The sequence below is a fragment of the Lissotriton helveticus genome, chromosome 5_1, assembly GCF_964261635.1.
Source record: "Lissotriton helveticus chromosome 5_1, aLisHel1.1, whole genome shotgun sequence".
NCBI classification, from domain to species: domain Eukaryota; kingdom Metazoa; phylum Chordata; class Amphibia; order Caudata; family Salamandridae; genus Lissotriton; species Lissotriton helveticus.
In genome coordinates, this window is record NC_136065.1 from 780,291,636 (window position 1) to 780,306,679 (window position 15,044).

Consider the following 15,044-nt stretch of genomic DNA (forward strand, 5'->3'; position numbering starts at 1 on the left):
TCCACTCATTATCATTTGTGTGGCATACAGTTTATCAATAAAACTGCATGTCAGTGAGAATTAATTGTGTGGCCATTTCAATGGATAATTTGTTGTCTGCATACTACAGTTGCTGCCACCCCATACTTTAGTAGCAGGGCCGGACTGGGAAAGGAAACCAGCCCTGGCAAGGGGGGACCCAGGGAGAGCCAGGCGCGAGCCGGTCTCTCCCTGGGCAGGTTCGCGCGAGGAACATAACAGGTGGCTGATTAGCGCAGAGGGAAAAGGGGAAGTCAGGTGGGGATTATTAACTGCGTGGCGGGAGGCGTGAAGGGAGGTTGTTTTGCGCGGTACCTGGGTCATGGAAGAAGCGGCGGAGGTTAGGCGGGCGGTTCAACTCCTCTGTGCAGCAGGGCGGGAGGATTTGTTGATGCCCGGCGTCCCGGAGGAGGCGTGGGTCGGCTTGTCCCGCCCCCCTCGCAAAGCTGCGGAGGGCGTCGCCAGGGCGGTGGAGGCGTGTCTGTCGCCGGGCCCTGAGGACGACGACGACGGCGAGGCGGCCATGCCGGCCGATGGGCCCGGGCTTGTTCTGCAGGCCGAGGAGGCAGGACCCCCGCCGTGTGACCCGGGCGCCCTCCAGCAGGTATGTGAAGCCCCTTTTTTACCTGCTTGTTCACGAGGGGCGCCCGGGGGGAGGCGGGGGCGTTCTGCGGGCCGCTTGACACCGCGTCCAGGCGGTCTCGCTGCTGGGTCGTCGGGGAAGCAGCAGGCGGGGCCCAGGCCCAAGCGAGGGCGCAGCGCAGAGCCGCAGGGGCGCGCGCACGCCCCCCCCACTGCTGTGGTGTCTCTTGCCCCTCTGTCCTCTGTGCCGCCTTTGCCGGCTGGGGGCCCTCCATGTTTATGGATCAATGGGCAGTGTTACCTGCTCTCACCGGCCGTGTCGGGGCCTGTCTCTGCCCCCCCTCACGTTGTTGGCCCCCCTCACTCGGTTCTCATTGATGCTGGGCACTCCCGGGTTGCGATGCCTTTGCGCCCCCCCCCTGAGGCCCCGCCCCCGGCTCCTGCTGTGGTCCAGGTGGGTGCTACACATGCCACGCCGCATCCCACGGCCCCTGAGGCTGTTGTAACTGGTGCTCCTTGCCCCCGGCCCCCCCCCACCCCTAAGTCCATGACCTTGGGGGGCAAGGGCATGCTGCGCAAAGGGGCGCCCCCGGCCACTGGTCAGTCTCTGTTCCCGGTCCCCAGGGGCCGCCCGGGTGGGCTTCTGGGTGGTCCTGAGGCTGGGTCGGTGGGTGGATTAGGGCTGGCGTCGGGGGGTGAGTGCGGTTCTCATGTTGGGGGTGATGTTTTAGGGGCTGTTTCCTCGTCTGGCTCGAGCGGCCGCAGTTTTCACTCTGCGCCTTCGGCTGGGCGGCTGTTGGCTGTTTCTACGGGCCCGGGAACTGTCCACACGGCTGTTTCCAGTGGTGGGCTTACAGGGGGGCTGTCTGGAGCGGACGGCTCTTCTACAGCTTTCAGTGCACATAGCTTTCAAAACATCGACTGGCAATTTTATGATGGGGGTATTGGTGATGGGGCTATGCCCAGTGGGAGTGAACAGGTTGCATTTTCTGATGAAGCTTTCTGTGGGAGTTTTCGTGATGATGATTTGGAAGAAGGGGAATTGAGAGAGACAGATGTTGGGTTTTTGGCAGCACGGGCCCAGGGGGGTGGGTTAGGGCAACCCGCTGTTTCTCGTGTTTTGCAGGAGTCTCGAGCGGACCTTGCGGGTGTACGAGGGGCAGTGTGGTCTGGACCTTCTCAGCGGGATCGTGGGGCCGTCGCCCAGCAGTCGGAGCAGTTACCAAGAGGTAAGAATGGGTGGTGGTCAGTGTGGCAACCTAGGGAGAGTCTCCCGGTTAAGAGTACAAGATCTGTTGGTACGGGTGATGGGGTTGTGGTTGAGCGAGTCGCTCTGGCACCGAGGCTTGAGCGGCCCGTAATTTCAAATGTGCAACCTAGGGAGAGTCTCCCTGTTAAGAGTACGAGATCTTGTGGTACGGGTGATGGGGTTGTGGTTGAGCGAGTCGCTCTGGCACCGAGGCTTGAGCGGCCCGTAATTTCGAATGTTTCTACTGTACAAGTGGCAAAAGAAGTTTCTATATCGGGGGATGGCGGGGTGGCTGCCACTCGGGTAGCGGAGGATAGTATCCTACCGAAAAAGTTGCCTTATTCTGGGGTGGGGATGCCCTTGGGGTCCCATTTGTCCGAAAAAACGAAGACTCTGATCTGGTCTGGGGCTTTTGTGGATGTTTTTCGACTTCTCCACAGGGATGTCCAGGCAAAAGAAGGGTCGAAAGAGGAGGAATTAGAATTGGCTCGGAGGCCTCGTGTTCCGAGGTCTATAGAGAACTGGACTTCGGCCTTTCTCATTTATGCCAGCGTTTATTGTCAACGTCATCCTGAGAAAGCAATAGACATGTTTAAATATGCAGATGTCATCCGCAAGGCTCACAGTTATTTTGGCGGCTTTGCTTGGTTGTCCTACGATGACGAATTTAGGGCGCGCATGGCCGCTTTCCCTGAGCGTTCGTGGGGTACGGTTGACTCTGAGTTATGATTGCAATGGATGGCATCGGCAAACCCTCCTGCTACGACCCACACAGCTAGCGGGCAGCCTGTGTTTTATCGGCCCTTTTCAGCTCGCCCCGCTCAATCTGGGGCGGGGGTTTGGGGCAGAGGTCAATCAGCCGCTTCCGGCACTTGCTGGCATTTTAACAGGGGTTCCTGTAACAGACCCGCTTGCAGGTATAAACATGAGTGTTCGCAGTGTGGAGGGAAGCATGCCCTCACCCAGTGTTTTCCCGGCCAGAGATGGGGTGATCAGGGACGGGGTTCTGGGGGCAGGGGGCCGCAACATCAGTCTGTTTACAAGGGCCCCTACTCCTATTAGGCAGGAGGTTCTCGATCTCTGGCTGGTGGATTATCCGGATTTTGAGGCCGCTAAGATTTTGTCTTGGGGTTTCAAAATTGGGTTTCGGATTGGGTATCAGGGACCCAGGGTGGGCAGGTGGTCGGACAATTTGAAGTCTGCGAAGGAGAGTCCACATGTGGTGCGGAAGAAACTGGATGCAGAGCTTGCGGCTGGTAGGATTGCTGGTCCTTTTGTGGATTGTCCCCTGCCTGACTTGATTGTATCACCCCTGGGTGTGGTGCCCAAGAAGGCGGAAGGGGAGTTTCGTCTTATCCATCACCTGTCCTGGCCCGAGGGTTCATCAATCAATGACTTTATTGATCCAGCTGACTCAACTGTCAATTATGCTTCGGTGGACGATGCCTTGCGGCTCGTGCGCACGGCTGGTGTTGGGGCTTTGCTGGCGAAGAGCGACATTCAGTCGGCTTTCCGGCTATTGCCCATTCACCCTTGGGATTTCAGTCTGTTAGGAATGCATTTTGATGGTAGTTTCTACGTGGATCGGGTGTTGCCCATGGGCTGTTCAGTGTCATGCTCCCTGTTTGAAACTTTCAGTACCTTCCTACAGTGGCGATTCACTTTTGTTAGTGGCCACGCGTTGGTCTGTCATTACCTTGATGATTTTCTTTTCATTGGGGAGGGTTGCTCTGGGCAGTGTCAGTCGGCTTTGAACATCTTTCAGGCTCTAGCGGAGGAATTGGGTGTCCCCTTGGCGCCGGACAAGACAGAGGGTCCCTGTACGTCCCTGACTTTTTTGGGGATCGAAATTGATACTCTGTCTATGATGGCGAGACTGCCTGTGGCTAAAGTGAAGGAAATGTCTGCTTTCATACATCTGGTGTTGGGGGAGCGGAAAGTGGTTTTGAAAACTGTTCAGAAGTTGTTGGGTTATCTCAATTTTGCTTGCCGGGTTGTTCGGGCGGGCAGGACGTTCTGCAGACGTCTGGGTCTGTCCATGTCCGGAGCAAGCCTTCCCCATCATAGGGTGCGCATTACCACCGCTGTGCGTGCCGATTTGACTGTCTGGCTTCGTTTTCTGCAAGACTTTAATGGCGTGTCCTTGTTTTTTGCGGATGAGGACATGGTGTGGCAAGTACAGTTGTTCACTGATGCGTCAGGGGCTCACGGATTCGGAATATTTTGGGAAGGTCGATGGTGCGCGGCCGGCTGGCCGGCGCACTGGAAGGATCAGGGTCGCAGCATTGCGTTTCTGGAGCTCTTCCCGCTGCTGGTTGCTTTGCACCTATGGGGGGATGAGTTTCAGAATCGTTCCGTCTTGTTTCACGTGGACAATTTGGCTGTAGTACACCTTGTCAATCACCAAAAGGCTCGCGATTTGCGGGTTTTGCGGCTCCTGCGCGCATTCATGCTGCGGTGTCTGCAACTGAATATTGTCTTTAAAGCGCGGCATGTTCCTGGTACTTCTAATTGCATCGCTGACTCTTTGTCTCGCTTTCAGTGGTCCGAGTTCCGCAAGTTAGCTCCTGGGGCGGACCTGGCACCAACAGCGATCCCACAGTACGTATGGGACCTGGGGGATTGAGGGTTCACCACTTGGTGGAAAATTCTGTGGCTGAATCCACCAGGCGGGGTTATGTGAAAGCCTGGTCTGAGTTTCTGCAGTTTTGTAAGGTTTCGATGGGGCCGTTCAGGGCTGGTTGGTCTGATGAACAATGCATCTTGCAGTTTGTTTTACAGCTGGCGGACAAAGGCCTGTCGCCCAATACCATTTCGGGTAAATTGGCTGGGGTTTCTTTTTATGGACAGCTTTGGTGGGGGAGGGATCCGGTTGGGGGGGTGTTGGTTCGTAAATTGTTGAAAGGTTTGGCCAGGCTCCGGGCTGGGGGTCAGCAGCTCCGGCAGCCTGTGACGTTTGAATTGCTCCAGTTGATGTTGCTGGAACTGGAGGTGTGTTGTCATGATGCTTTTGAGTGTGCCAAATTTCGTTTGTGTTTTGTGTGGTTGTTCTTTGGGGCATTTCGGGCATCAGAGTTGCTGGGGTTGCGGGGCAGGGTAGGTATGACCAGCGGTGAGGTGGTGTTGGAAAGTGACAGAGTGCGACTTTGGCTGCGGGCATCCAAAACCGACCAGATGGGGAGGGGTAAGTGGGTGTTCCTTGGTAGGAGTGGGGTCTCTGCATGTTGCCCGGTTGGGGAATGGGAAGTGTTTGTGTCCTCTCCGCATTTTCTCCAGGGGTCCATATTTTGTCATGCGGATGGTAGTCCCATAGTTGCATCTCAATTGTTGGCTGTATTACGCAAGGTCTTGCTGCGTTTGGGGAAGGACCCTGTTCAGTTTGGTACCCATTCCTTCAGAATTGGTGCGGCGACGGAGGCCGCCCGCCTGGGGTGGGACTGGTCCCAGATCAGACGCATTGGTCGTTGGCGTTCCAAGTGTTGTGAAAAGTATGTGAGGAAATAGTGCATTTTTGGCTGGTCTAACATTTCTTTCTCTCCTAGGTCCCTGGCTATCAGTCGCCGGATGCAAAAGGAGGGTGTGGATACTGGGGCACTCTTTCATTAAAAGAGCAGCTTTAGCCGCTGCCAGCCAGCTTTGTGGGAGATCGCTTGGTCTGAACAGTATGACACATGAAGTCTCATGGCATGGAACAGGGGGAATGCGCTGGGGTGGGCTTTTTCCCGCCTTGGCTGCTTTGGTTTCGCAGTGTTTGGGGGGCCCTCCGGATCTCCTGGTGCTACATTTGGGAGAGAATGACTTGGTTTCTCTCTCTGGGCTGACCTTGTTAAAATTAATGAAGCAGGACCTGGAAATCATCCGAACCACATGGGAGAGCACCATGCTCATATGGACTGAGTTTGTGCCCCGTTTGCACTGGCGTGGGGCACGGACCCATTCTGCCCTGGAAAAGGCTAGACGGAAAGTGAACAGGACAATGCGCCTTTTTTGTCAACATTGGGGGATATACAGTTTGAACCATTATCATTTACAAGTATCTGAACATCATTTATTTTGTGAGGACGGTGTGCATCTCTCAGCTTTGGGCCTCTCTTTTTACCTCCTTGAACTCAGGGACTTGATTAGCAAGGTTCTTCAAGTACAGTTGTGGTGTGCTCCTTCCTTTCCTTTAGGTGGGGCAGGAAAACGCTAAAGGTTTTCCTGGGTGGCGGGTTTTTGTTAGTGGGGGTGGGCAGCCTGGAGCGGGTTGGCCATCCTGAAGGGTAGCGTTGGGTAGGCTAGGGTTAGTAGGCAGGAGTTTGTTCGGGGTTTTGGGATTTAGGTTTCGTAGGCTCACTGTAGAGTTGAATTATGTAAATAATAAATAAATAATGAATATGTTTATGATATTGATGATGCACCTGTCCTAAAATAAAAGTGGCCTTTCTTGCTCCTAAAAGATGGTGTGGACAATGTTTTCTTGCGCGAGGGGGGACCCAGGGAGAGCCAGGCGCGAGCCGGTCTCTCCCTGGGCAGGTTCGCGCGAGGAACATAACAGGTGGCTGATTAGCGCAGAGGGAAAAGGGGAAGTCAGGCGGGGATTATTAACTGCGTGGCGGGAGGCGTGAAGGGAGGTTGTTTTGCCCCACCCACCCTCCCTCTTTTTTCTTTTTCTTTATTTATTTCTGGGCTTGTTATTTTGCGGTGCTCTAGGCACTGTTTAGTTTAGGTAGGTTTGCCACTGTTAGGATGGGTGCCTTTGTTCTTTTGTAGGCGGGTTTTTGTTAGTGGGGGTGGGCAGCCTGGAGCGGGTTGGCCATCCTGAAGGGTAGCGTTGGGTAGGCTAGGGTTAGTAGGCAGGAGTTTGTTCGGGGTTTTGGGATTTAGGTTTCGTAGGCTCACTGTAGAGTTGAATTATGTAAATAATAAATAAATAATGAATATGTTTATGATATTGATGATGCACCTGTCCTAAAATAAAAGTGGCCTTTCTTGCTCCTAAAAGAAGGTGTGGACAATGTTTTCTTGCGCGAGTATGTCGGGCCTTTTAGCTTGTTTCGTTATGTGCCAGGGACGAATAGGACAATGTGCGCTTTTATAAACCAAAGCGTTTAAAGCATGGGTCACAGGCTAGAGCAATGATCTCTGTAAAGGACGAAACATGTCTGTGACTGTCGAACGTTTATGAGAGATACCTGTCCTCGGCTGACGGTGGACGCACTAATAAATCCGAGTATGGGAGTAGCCTCTCAGACGCGGCTTTGTGGAGAATGGGTCCCACTTCTTAGCATGGTGTTTATGCGGTGCCGCAGGTCTAAGGAGGTGGTGACATATTTATATCCGCATTCGGGGTGGTGTGCGCTGCTCGCCCATACATGCCAACCTGATCTGGAGTCTGCTCTGGTATTGTTTTAGGGCCTAATGTCAGCGGTTGAACAGGCGCCTCGGGAGGAGGCGAGGCAGGACGAAGGCGGAAGTGGGCGAAATCAACGGCCCACTCACTAGTCACTGCACCTGCCTGGCAGGAGCTGCAGAAAACGTGAGTACGTGAGACTTCTTTCCTCCGAGCAACTCTGCCAGGGGACATTTCACCAGAAAAGCTGGCGCCTTGCAGAAACCCCGAGGGTACAATGAGCAGAGATGCCAATTCACAGGAAAATAAATAGCCCGTATTACTGGAATCTGAAGTGCTAAGCCAAACGCAGGTTAATATTCTTTTACTGTCTTTTTTCATCGACTGTCTATGTAGTTTGTTATTCATTTTTTCTCTTTGTTTACTTTGCTGTGACTTTGTCCTTATTTACTGTACTTTGACAGAAAGGCAAACAGATTAACTAAACAGTGACTGTTACTTAGTCTTTCTTCGCGCCTTCTCTCCTTTTGTTCTTTACTTATTGTTTATCCTTGTGTCCGCAACGTTTTTCTCCCATTTCCTTAATATTTTTTCTTCTGCATTATACCTGTTGGGATTTTTTTTCTCCCATGTTTTCAATATGTATAACATTTTTTTTTGTTTTTTTTAATCACTGCCTGCTTGTTTTTTAGCCTGATGAGCGTGACTGGTTTTCCTCTCCCCGGCAAGTGAAGTGTCTGCAGATGCATACATTGTCCACGAGAGGGCGCCCAATACCCCCAACCCAGCCACGGCAGCCACGACGTCTCTGGGAGGACAGCCAAGATTACCGAGTGAACTCCAGACGGCCGCGCCCGGCTACTGCTGTTGTTGATCTAGTCTGCGAGTCGCTTTTCATCTTTTTATCCCAGGCTGGACGCCAAACCATTTGTTTAAGTCTTCAGGTATCGTTAAGTAGCACAAGAGGAAGATATCATCTTAGAGTCTCCGTACATGCCAACATTTCGAAAGAGTAAAAGAGGGGTTAATTAATGAAATTGGGGAAATTATTTCCCCTGTTGACTAACATTGGATTAGAGAGCATTTTAGGCGAGAGAAAACTAAAATAATGCAATGTTTGTCTTTAAAAAGCCTGAATCGGGTCTGTTGACATGTTTGGATGCGGTCTTGTTACACCAACGAGGTGTGAGGACAGCGCTACTAGGCGCTGTAACCTCAGACAGAGGGAAGGGTGTCGATTCACCTCATGGCAGACAAGCCACGAATCTCTCATGCCCAGTTTAATGTATATTGCATGGTACATGAAAAGGGTTGTTATGTCTGGGGGTGATGCATCATGGTTTAGGGGTTTTAAGGAGGGAAGAATCATTTTATACTCCGAACGCAATTGACTGCTATTTCTGGTTTTCAGTAGGCGTGGGCAACGTTTTTGTTACACCGCGAAATCTGTGGCATTTGGTTTTAAAATTAAGAACAACGATACACCTGTAATTTCAAGTCTGTTCTTGTAAACAAATCGTATTGTAGGAGCAGAGGAACAATGCAAGCAAGCTGAACACGAGCAGTTCGTTCTTCATGGTACTTGAGGTTTATGCCCTTATCATTTTTCTTTAGCTGAAATGCGTCCAAAATGGACATGAGGGTGCACTTTGTTCTAAAATACAGAATTGCAGACCCTACTTGCATTTAGTGTTTTTTACATACATTTTCTGAAATTTCATGTAATTACACACAAGGGAAGTGCTTTGGGGTCCTTAGTTTTCACACAGACGACAAAAATGCTCCCTCCCGTTACACACCCATCCAACAGAGAAAGGTGTCAGAGTCCATCCAGCGGCAAGCGCACCTGATATTCAAAAGACCTGTTTCAGTCTAGGACAGAGCTGCAACCACGCATGTTTTGTTATAACACTGCACCATACCAAACAACAGCCAATCTCCACTTGCATAATCCTGCTTCACCTCAAATTACGTAATGACCGCATAGTTGCCTATAAACCTGTGTTAGAATGGAAAATGTTATTGTCCTATTGCTCATGTTTCATTCTGTGTTAAGTTAGCATTCATGGCGCCATCTTATTAGTAGCTGCCATTGTGTTCTAAGATCAAATCTTAGCTCCTGCCTCATACTGCTTGCCTTAGCAGAAAACTGCCTCCATGCATCTTTCTTCATGTTTCTCCAAGGCAGAGTTCAGCTGCACTAATGAATGTACTCTCTGTTGTGACATACCTTTGCTGTTAGATAGGCTCATTCCAACTTTCTAGAATGGCGGGCATGAGCAGAGTAACCTTGGAGCGGAGATAATATGTACCCGGTCCCAGGACTGTAGCTCATTCGTCTGTGCCTCCTTTGTTTGCGAGTGACTGGACTGGAATTTTCCAGCCTGGGCATGTTCTGACGGATTTGAAAATGTATAATATCCTATACTCTGTTGGGGGAGGCAGTCCCTCGGCAGCTATCTCGTGAGGCTGGTCAGGCTGGGCTCCGCGGCAGCGTACCACTAATAAATAACTTGGGTTTATATTCTCTACTGTCTGACCGCCTCTTCATTTGTTTGGAAGTCCGAAGGGTGATCACAAGTGACCCGGGTGACCCTTTTGGGTCACTTTCTTCAGTTGGCGCCCGAACAGGAACTCCATCGAGCTGAGACCAATCCTCACCCCCGGATGGGTGAGGAGGACGGGGCCGGGTCGAATGGGCGGATCAGGGATCCCTGCACAATAGAGCCCAGTACTCGCAGCTGCCCCGCCTGTCTGATCTAGTGGTGGCTTGTCCAGTGGTCATCCTGGCTGGAGTCCTGAAAGACAAAACCCTTGGATCTGACCGTTTGGTCTGAAAAGAGTCAGCAGTGGAGATTACATTTGCTCGACCTGTGCGCTCCAGGTGAGTTGTCTTGGTTCTTTGTGAATATGGAACCATTTTGAATAATCTTTGGTACGGTCAGAGAACCATTTGATTTTAACATAGGAGGTCTGGGGACCAATTTGAATACAGAGTGTCTGTGGACACTCTGCCAGGCAACATGATGGATTGGGCTTATTAGGTCTCGCCTATTATATCCCGCCGGGATAAATAGGCGTGATTATAGTAAGGGGAAAAGAAAAGTCTACCTAGCCTGCGGATCGCGTACAGTTCATGTGAGCTATGCGCGTGCACAGAGCCAGCCACTTCACACACCACCATTTGTCTGTGCCTCGGCATCAGACATCAAAGGCTGCCGCTCCCCCACCCCCCCTCGTGCACATCGCACTCCACCATTTGGCTGAGCCTTGGCATCAGACTTCAAAGGAATGCGCTCCTGCTCCCCCCCCGCCAGAGCAATGCAGAGAGCTTGGACTTTTTTGCATCCATTTCACGGGGAAGCCGTGTTTTGTTTGGCGTTCTCTGCACCTTTCAAAGCCTACCGTGCTTGTTTACAGTAGTCTTGCTCCTCAAATGCTGTTGCTTTGTTGCCATCTCTCTAGGGACACTCAGCTTGAAAACAATCTACTTGCTAGCTGCAATGCTACATCCGCTATGCTTTGCCTCTAGACACGTTGATCCCTCGCAGACTATGCTGATGCTGCCCCCCCTGATTCTGAAAATGACCAACGCAGTCACAATGCAGTCTCTTCTCTCTGTCTTATGATGTCTGCCCTGCCACCATTTACTTTGGACCCTCACCCCCTCTCACCCCCTCTCACCCTCACACACCCTCCCTCACCCTCACACCCTCACCCACCCACACACACCCTCACACCCTCTCACCCTCACACACCCTCACACCCTCACCCATCCTCACACACCCTCACTCACCCTCACCCCATCACCCTCACAACCCTCTCACCCTCACTCACCCACACCCCCTAACACCCCCACACACCCTCACCCTCACACCCCCTCACCCTCACCCCCCTCACCCCTCACCCTCACACACTTCCTCACCCTCACTCTCACACTCCATCACCCTCACACCCCCTTATCCTCACCCTCACACACCCTCACCCTCACACACCCTCACCCTCACACCCCCTCACCCTCACACCCCCTCACACTCACACCCCCTCACCCTCACTCCCCCTCACACCCCTCACTCTCACACCTCACACCCTCACCCTCACACTCCCTCACCCTCACACCCTCACCCCCCACACCACCTCACCCTCACCCCCCTCACCCACACCCTCGCCCCTCTCACCCTCACTCACCCTCACAACCCCTCACCCCCCCTCACCCTCACACCCCTCACCCCCTCTCACCCTCACATCCTCACCCTCAAACCCCTCACCCTCGCACCCCCTCACCCTCACACCATTACACCCCACACCCTCACCCTCACACGCCCTCACTCACACCCCCTCCCCCTTTCACCCTCACACCCCCTCACACCCCCTCACCCTCACACCACCGTCACCCTCACACCGCTCACCCTCACACCCCCTCAACCTCACTCAACCTCACTCACCCACCCTCACCAACATAGCATAACAAAACATAGCATAGCATAACAAAACAAAGCATAGGATAGCAAAACGAAACATAGCATAACAAAACAAAACATAGCATAGCAAAACACAACAAAGCATAGCATAACAAAACACAACAAAACATAGCATAGCATAACAAAACATAGCATAACAAAACAAAGCATAGCATAACATAACAAAGCATAGCAAAACAAAACATAGCATAGCATAACAAAACACAACAAAACATAGCAGAACAAAACATAGCATAACATAACAAAACATAGCATAACAAAACATAGCATAACATAACATAAAACAAAGCATAGCATATCATAACAAAACATAGCATAACAAAACATAGCAAAACACAACAAAACATAGCACAGCATAGCAAAACACAACAAAATATAGCATAGCATAAGAAAACAAAGCTTAGCATAGCATAACAAAGCATAGCATAGCATAACAAAACATAGCATAACAAAACATAGCATAGCAAAACAAAGCATAGCATAATAAAACACAACAAAACATAGCATAGCATAACAAAACATAGCATAGCATAACAAAGCATAGCATAGCAAAACACAACAAAACATAACATAGCATAACAAAACACAACAAAACAGCATAGAATAACAAAACAAAGCATAGGATAGCAAAACTAAACATAGCATAGCATAACAAAACAAAGCATAGGATAGCAAAACAAAACATAGCATAGCATAACAAAACATAGCATAACATAACAAAACATAGCATAACAAAATACAACAACACATAGCATTTCAAAACAGCAAAACACCACGAAACATAGCATAGCTTAACAAAACACAACAAAACGTAGCATAGCAAAACAAAACATATAATAGCATAGCAAAACGTAGCATACCAAATACAAAAAAATAGCATAGCATAACAAAACATAGCATAGCAAAACAAAGCATAGCATAATAAAACACAACAAAATATAGCATAGCATAACAAAACATAGCATAGCATAACAAAGCATAGCATAGCAAAACACAACAAAACATAGCATAGCATAACAAAACACAACAAAACATAGCAAAGCATAACAAAACAAAGCATAGGATAGCAAAACTAAACATAGCATAGCACAACAAAACAAAGCATAGGATAGCAAAACAAAACATAGCATAGCATAACAAAACATAGCATAACATAACAAAACATAGCATCACAACAACACATAGCATAACAAAACATAGCAAAACACCACAAAACATAGTATAGCTTAACAAAACACAACAAAAGGTAGCATAGCAAACAAAACATATAATAGCATAGCAAAACATAGCATACCAAACACACAAAAAATAGCATAGCATAGCATAACAAAACAGCATAGCAAAACAAAGAATAGCATAATAAAACACAACAAAGCATAGCATAGCATAACAAAACATAGCATAGCATAACAAAGCATAGCATAGCAAAGCATAACATAACAAAACATAGCACAGCATAACAAAACACAGCATAACATAACAAATCAAAGCATAGGACAGGTAAATAAAGCATAGCATAACAAAAGAAAACATAGGATAGCAAAACAAAACATAGCATAGCATACAGCATCACTCCGCACAACCACACCATCACTCAGGGGCCCCACAATATCACTATGTGCTACCACAGCATCACTCGTTCGCCATCACAACATCACTCAGCGCTACCACAGCATCAATCTGTGCAACCATTCAACAACACCTGGTTCAAATATGTTCTCTCAATGTTTCAAGCTTTATTACTACTGTAACAAAAAGATGTTAATATTTCAATTCTGTTCTTGGATTTTCGTCACAATAAAATACACTGAACATAATCTTCACAAAAGTTATTTACAAAACTTTAAGCTATTGCCATTCTAAATTACAATAACTTTTATTTAAGTATTAATTATTGAAAAAAATTAAAAGCCATTGTTATTTGTAATTTCAATACATGTAAGTCACGTAAATAAAACACATATTGCATTACAAATGCTATAGGTGTCACATTTGCGAAAGTTATAACTATTGGCATTGTAAATGACAAAGCTATTAATTTCGCTATTTTCAAAAACAAAACATAAATAAAAAATTTGTCATTTACAATACCAATAGCTCAAACTTTCCTAATGTGAGACCTATTGCATTGCAAATACTTGTTTTTGAAAATGCCTGGGAGTTGGCTGCCTTTCGGTTTTGGGGTATCAATTTTGACTTGTCTCTTTGGTGAAGTCTGAGGACTGACTTTTGGTTTTCTTCATTTGATACGGTCTGAGGAGCAACGTTTTGTTTGAAAGATATTTGCGAGCTATTCGTCTAGTTCAAATAGCTAACTCGTCCCCTATCAGGATGCCCTCCTTGAGCAAGTTGTGTTGTTTGGGGTGCCGTTGTTGCTCCATTGACGCTCGATTAGAGGAAAGGCAACATGCGCCTTCCAATGGGTACCCGAACTTTGATATGGATGATAAGCATGGCCATGGCCCTATTATGTTAAGTACACTATGGCACAAATATACGAGGGATAAGGCCGAGTTGCAGTGGCCGCTAACATGTACCTTTGATGAATAAAAATTGAATTTCCTACAGAATAAATTATTTGCAAAACGAAGTAGACAGTCGATGTTTGATTTTCTCCAGGTATGGCAAAAGAAAGCTGGACAAAGGCGCATGATAGCAGAGAAAGGGGCCCGAAGAGGTAAGATACAGTGACTCAGAAAGCAGTAGCGTATGATAGAGAGAAGGTGGGAAAGGGTATAGAGTGTGCTGACAGAAAGTTTAGGTTGCAATGTGACAAATCCTATGTTGCCTGAGAGGAAGGTGATGCATTAGTGGAAGAGCTGTTAGAACCCTGACCTCCACCTCCCTATGCCCCACAGAGGTTATACCCTTTTGTCCCGACGCCCCAGTCTTCTGCCCTTCCTGCTTCCACCTCTTCTTCTTCTGTTCTTGATCAGGCTGCCTTGACTACAGCACCTCCTGCTCTTTCTCTAGCCTCACATGCAGCGACTGCGAAGACTGCAAGTCTCCCTGGTATGCCTATTGTTTCTGCTTATACTTTTTCTCCATTCCTCTCACCCTGACACAGCCATTAATAACTTTAGTGCCTGCTCCTTCATCTATTGTGTCTTCCTCAAACATATCTTTCCCAACATTGCTGAGTATTGGGACGCCGTGCATGGACTGGATGAGGGGGACTGGGTGATTGCGCGGAAGCGAATGGAGCAGAGGCTGATTCGATCTGATGTGGGAGATGCAGAAAAAAAGATGGTAGCTGATCAGGCTGCCCAGTGGGTCAGAACCTGATTTACAAGGTGGAGGATGTGTTGAGTGTTTTGAAGGAGTATGAGCCATTTGTACAACAGCATGCACTCAAACATATGTCAGCTACATTAACCCCTTG

General features: G+C 48.9%; 1 protein-coding gene across 1 annotated transcript; it reads left to right on the forward strand.

Annotated features, from left to right (window-relative positions):
* Positions 1-760: 760 nt before the first annotated feature.
* Positions 761-6,151, forward strand: LOC144753372 (uncharacterized). The gene is made up of 2 exons (XM_078641090.1): positions 761-1,829; positions 5,392-6,151. The coding sequence occupies exons 1-2, from the start codon at positions 1,001-1,003 to the stop codon at positions 6,039-6,041; spliced, it is 1,479 nt and encodes a 492-aa protein (XP_078497216.1). The 5' UTR covers positions 761-1,000; the 3' UTR covers positions 6,042-6,151.
* Positions 6,152-15,044: the final 8,893 nt, after the last annotated feature.

Coding starts and splice junctions, on each gene's coding strand:
- LOC144753372 (XM_078641090.1), top strand. CDS start 1,001: ATGCCTTTGCGCCCCCCCCCTGAGGCCCCGCCCCCGGCTCCTGCTGTG. Junction 1,830..5,391: donor GTCGGAGCAGTTACCAAGAG/GTAAGAATGGGT, acceptor TTTCTCTCCTAG/GTCCCTGGCTATCAGTCGCC.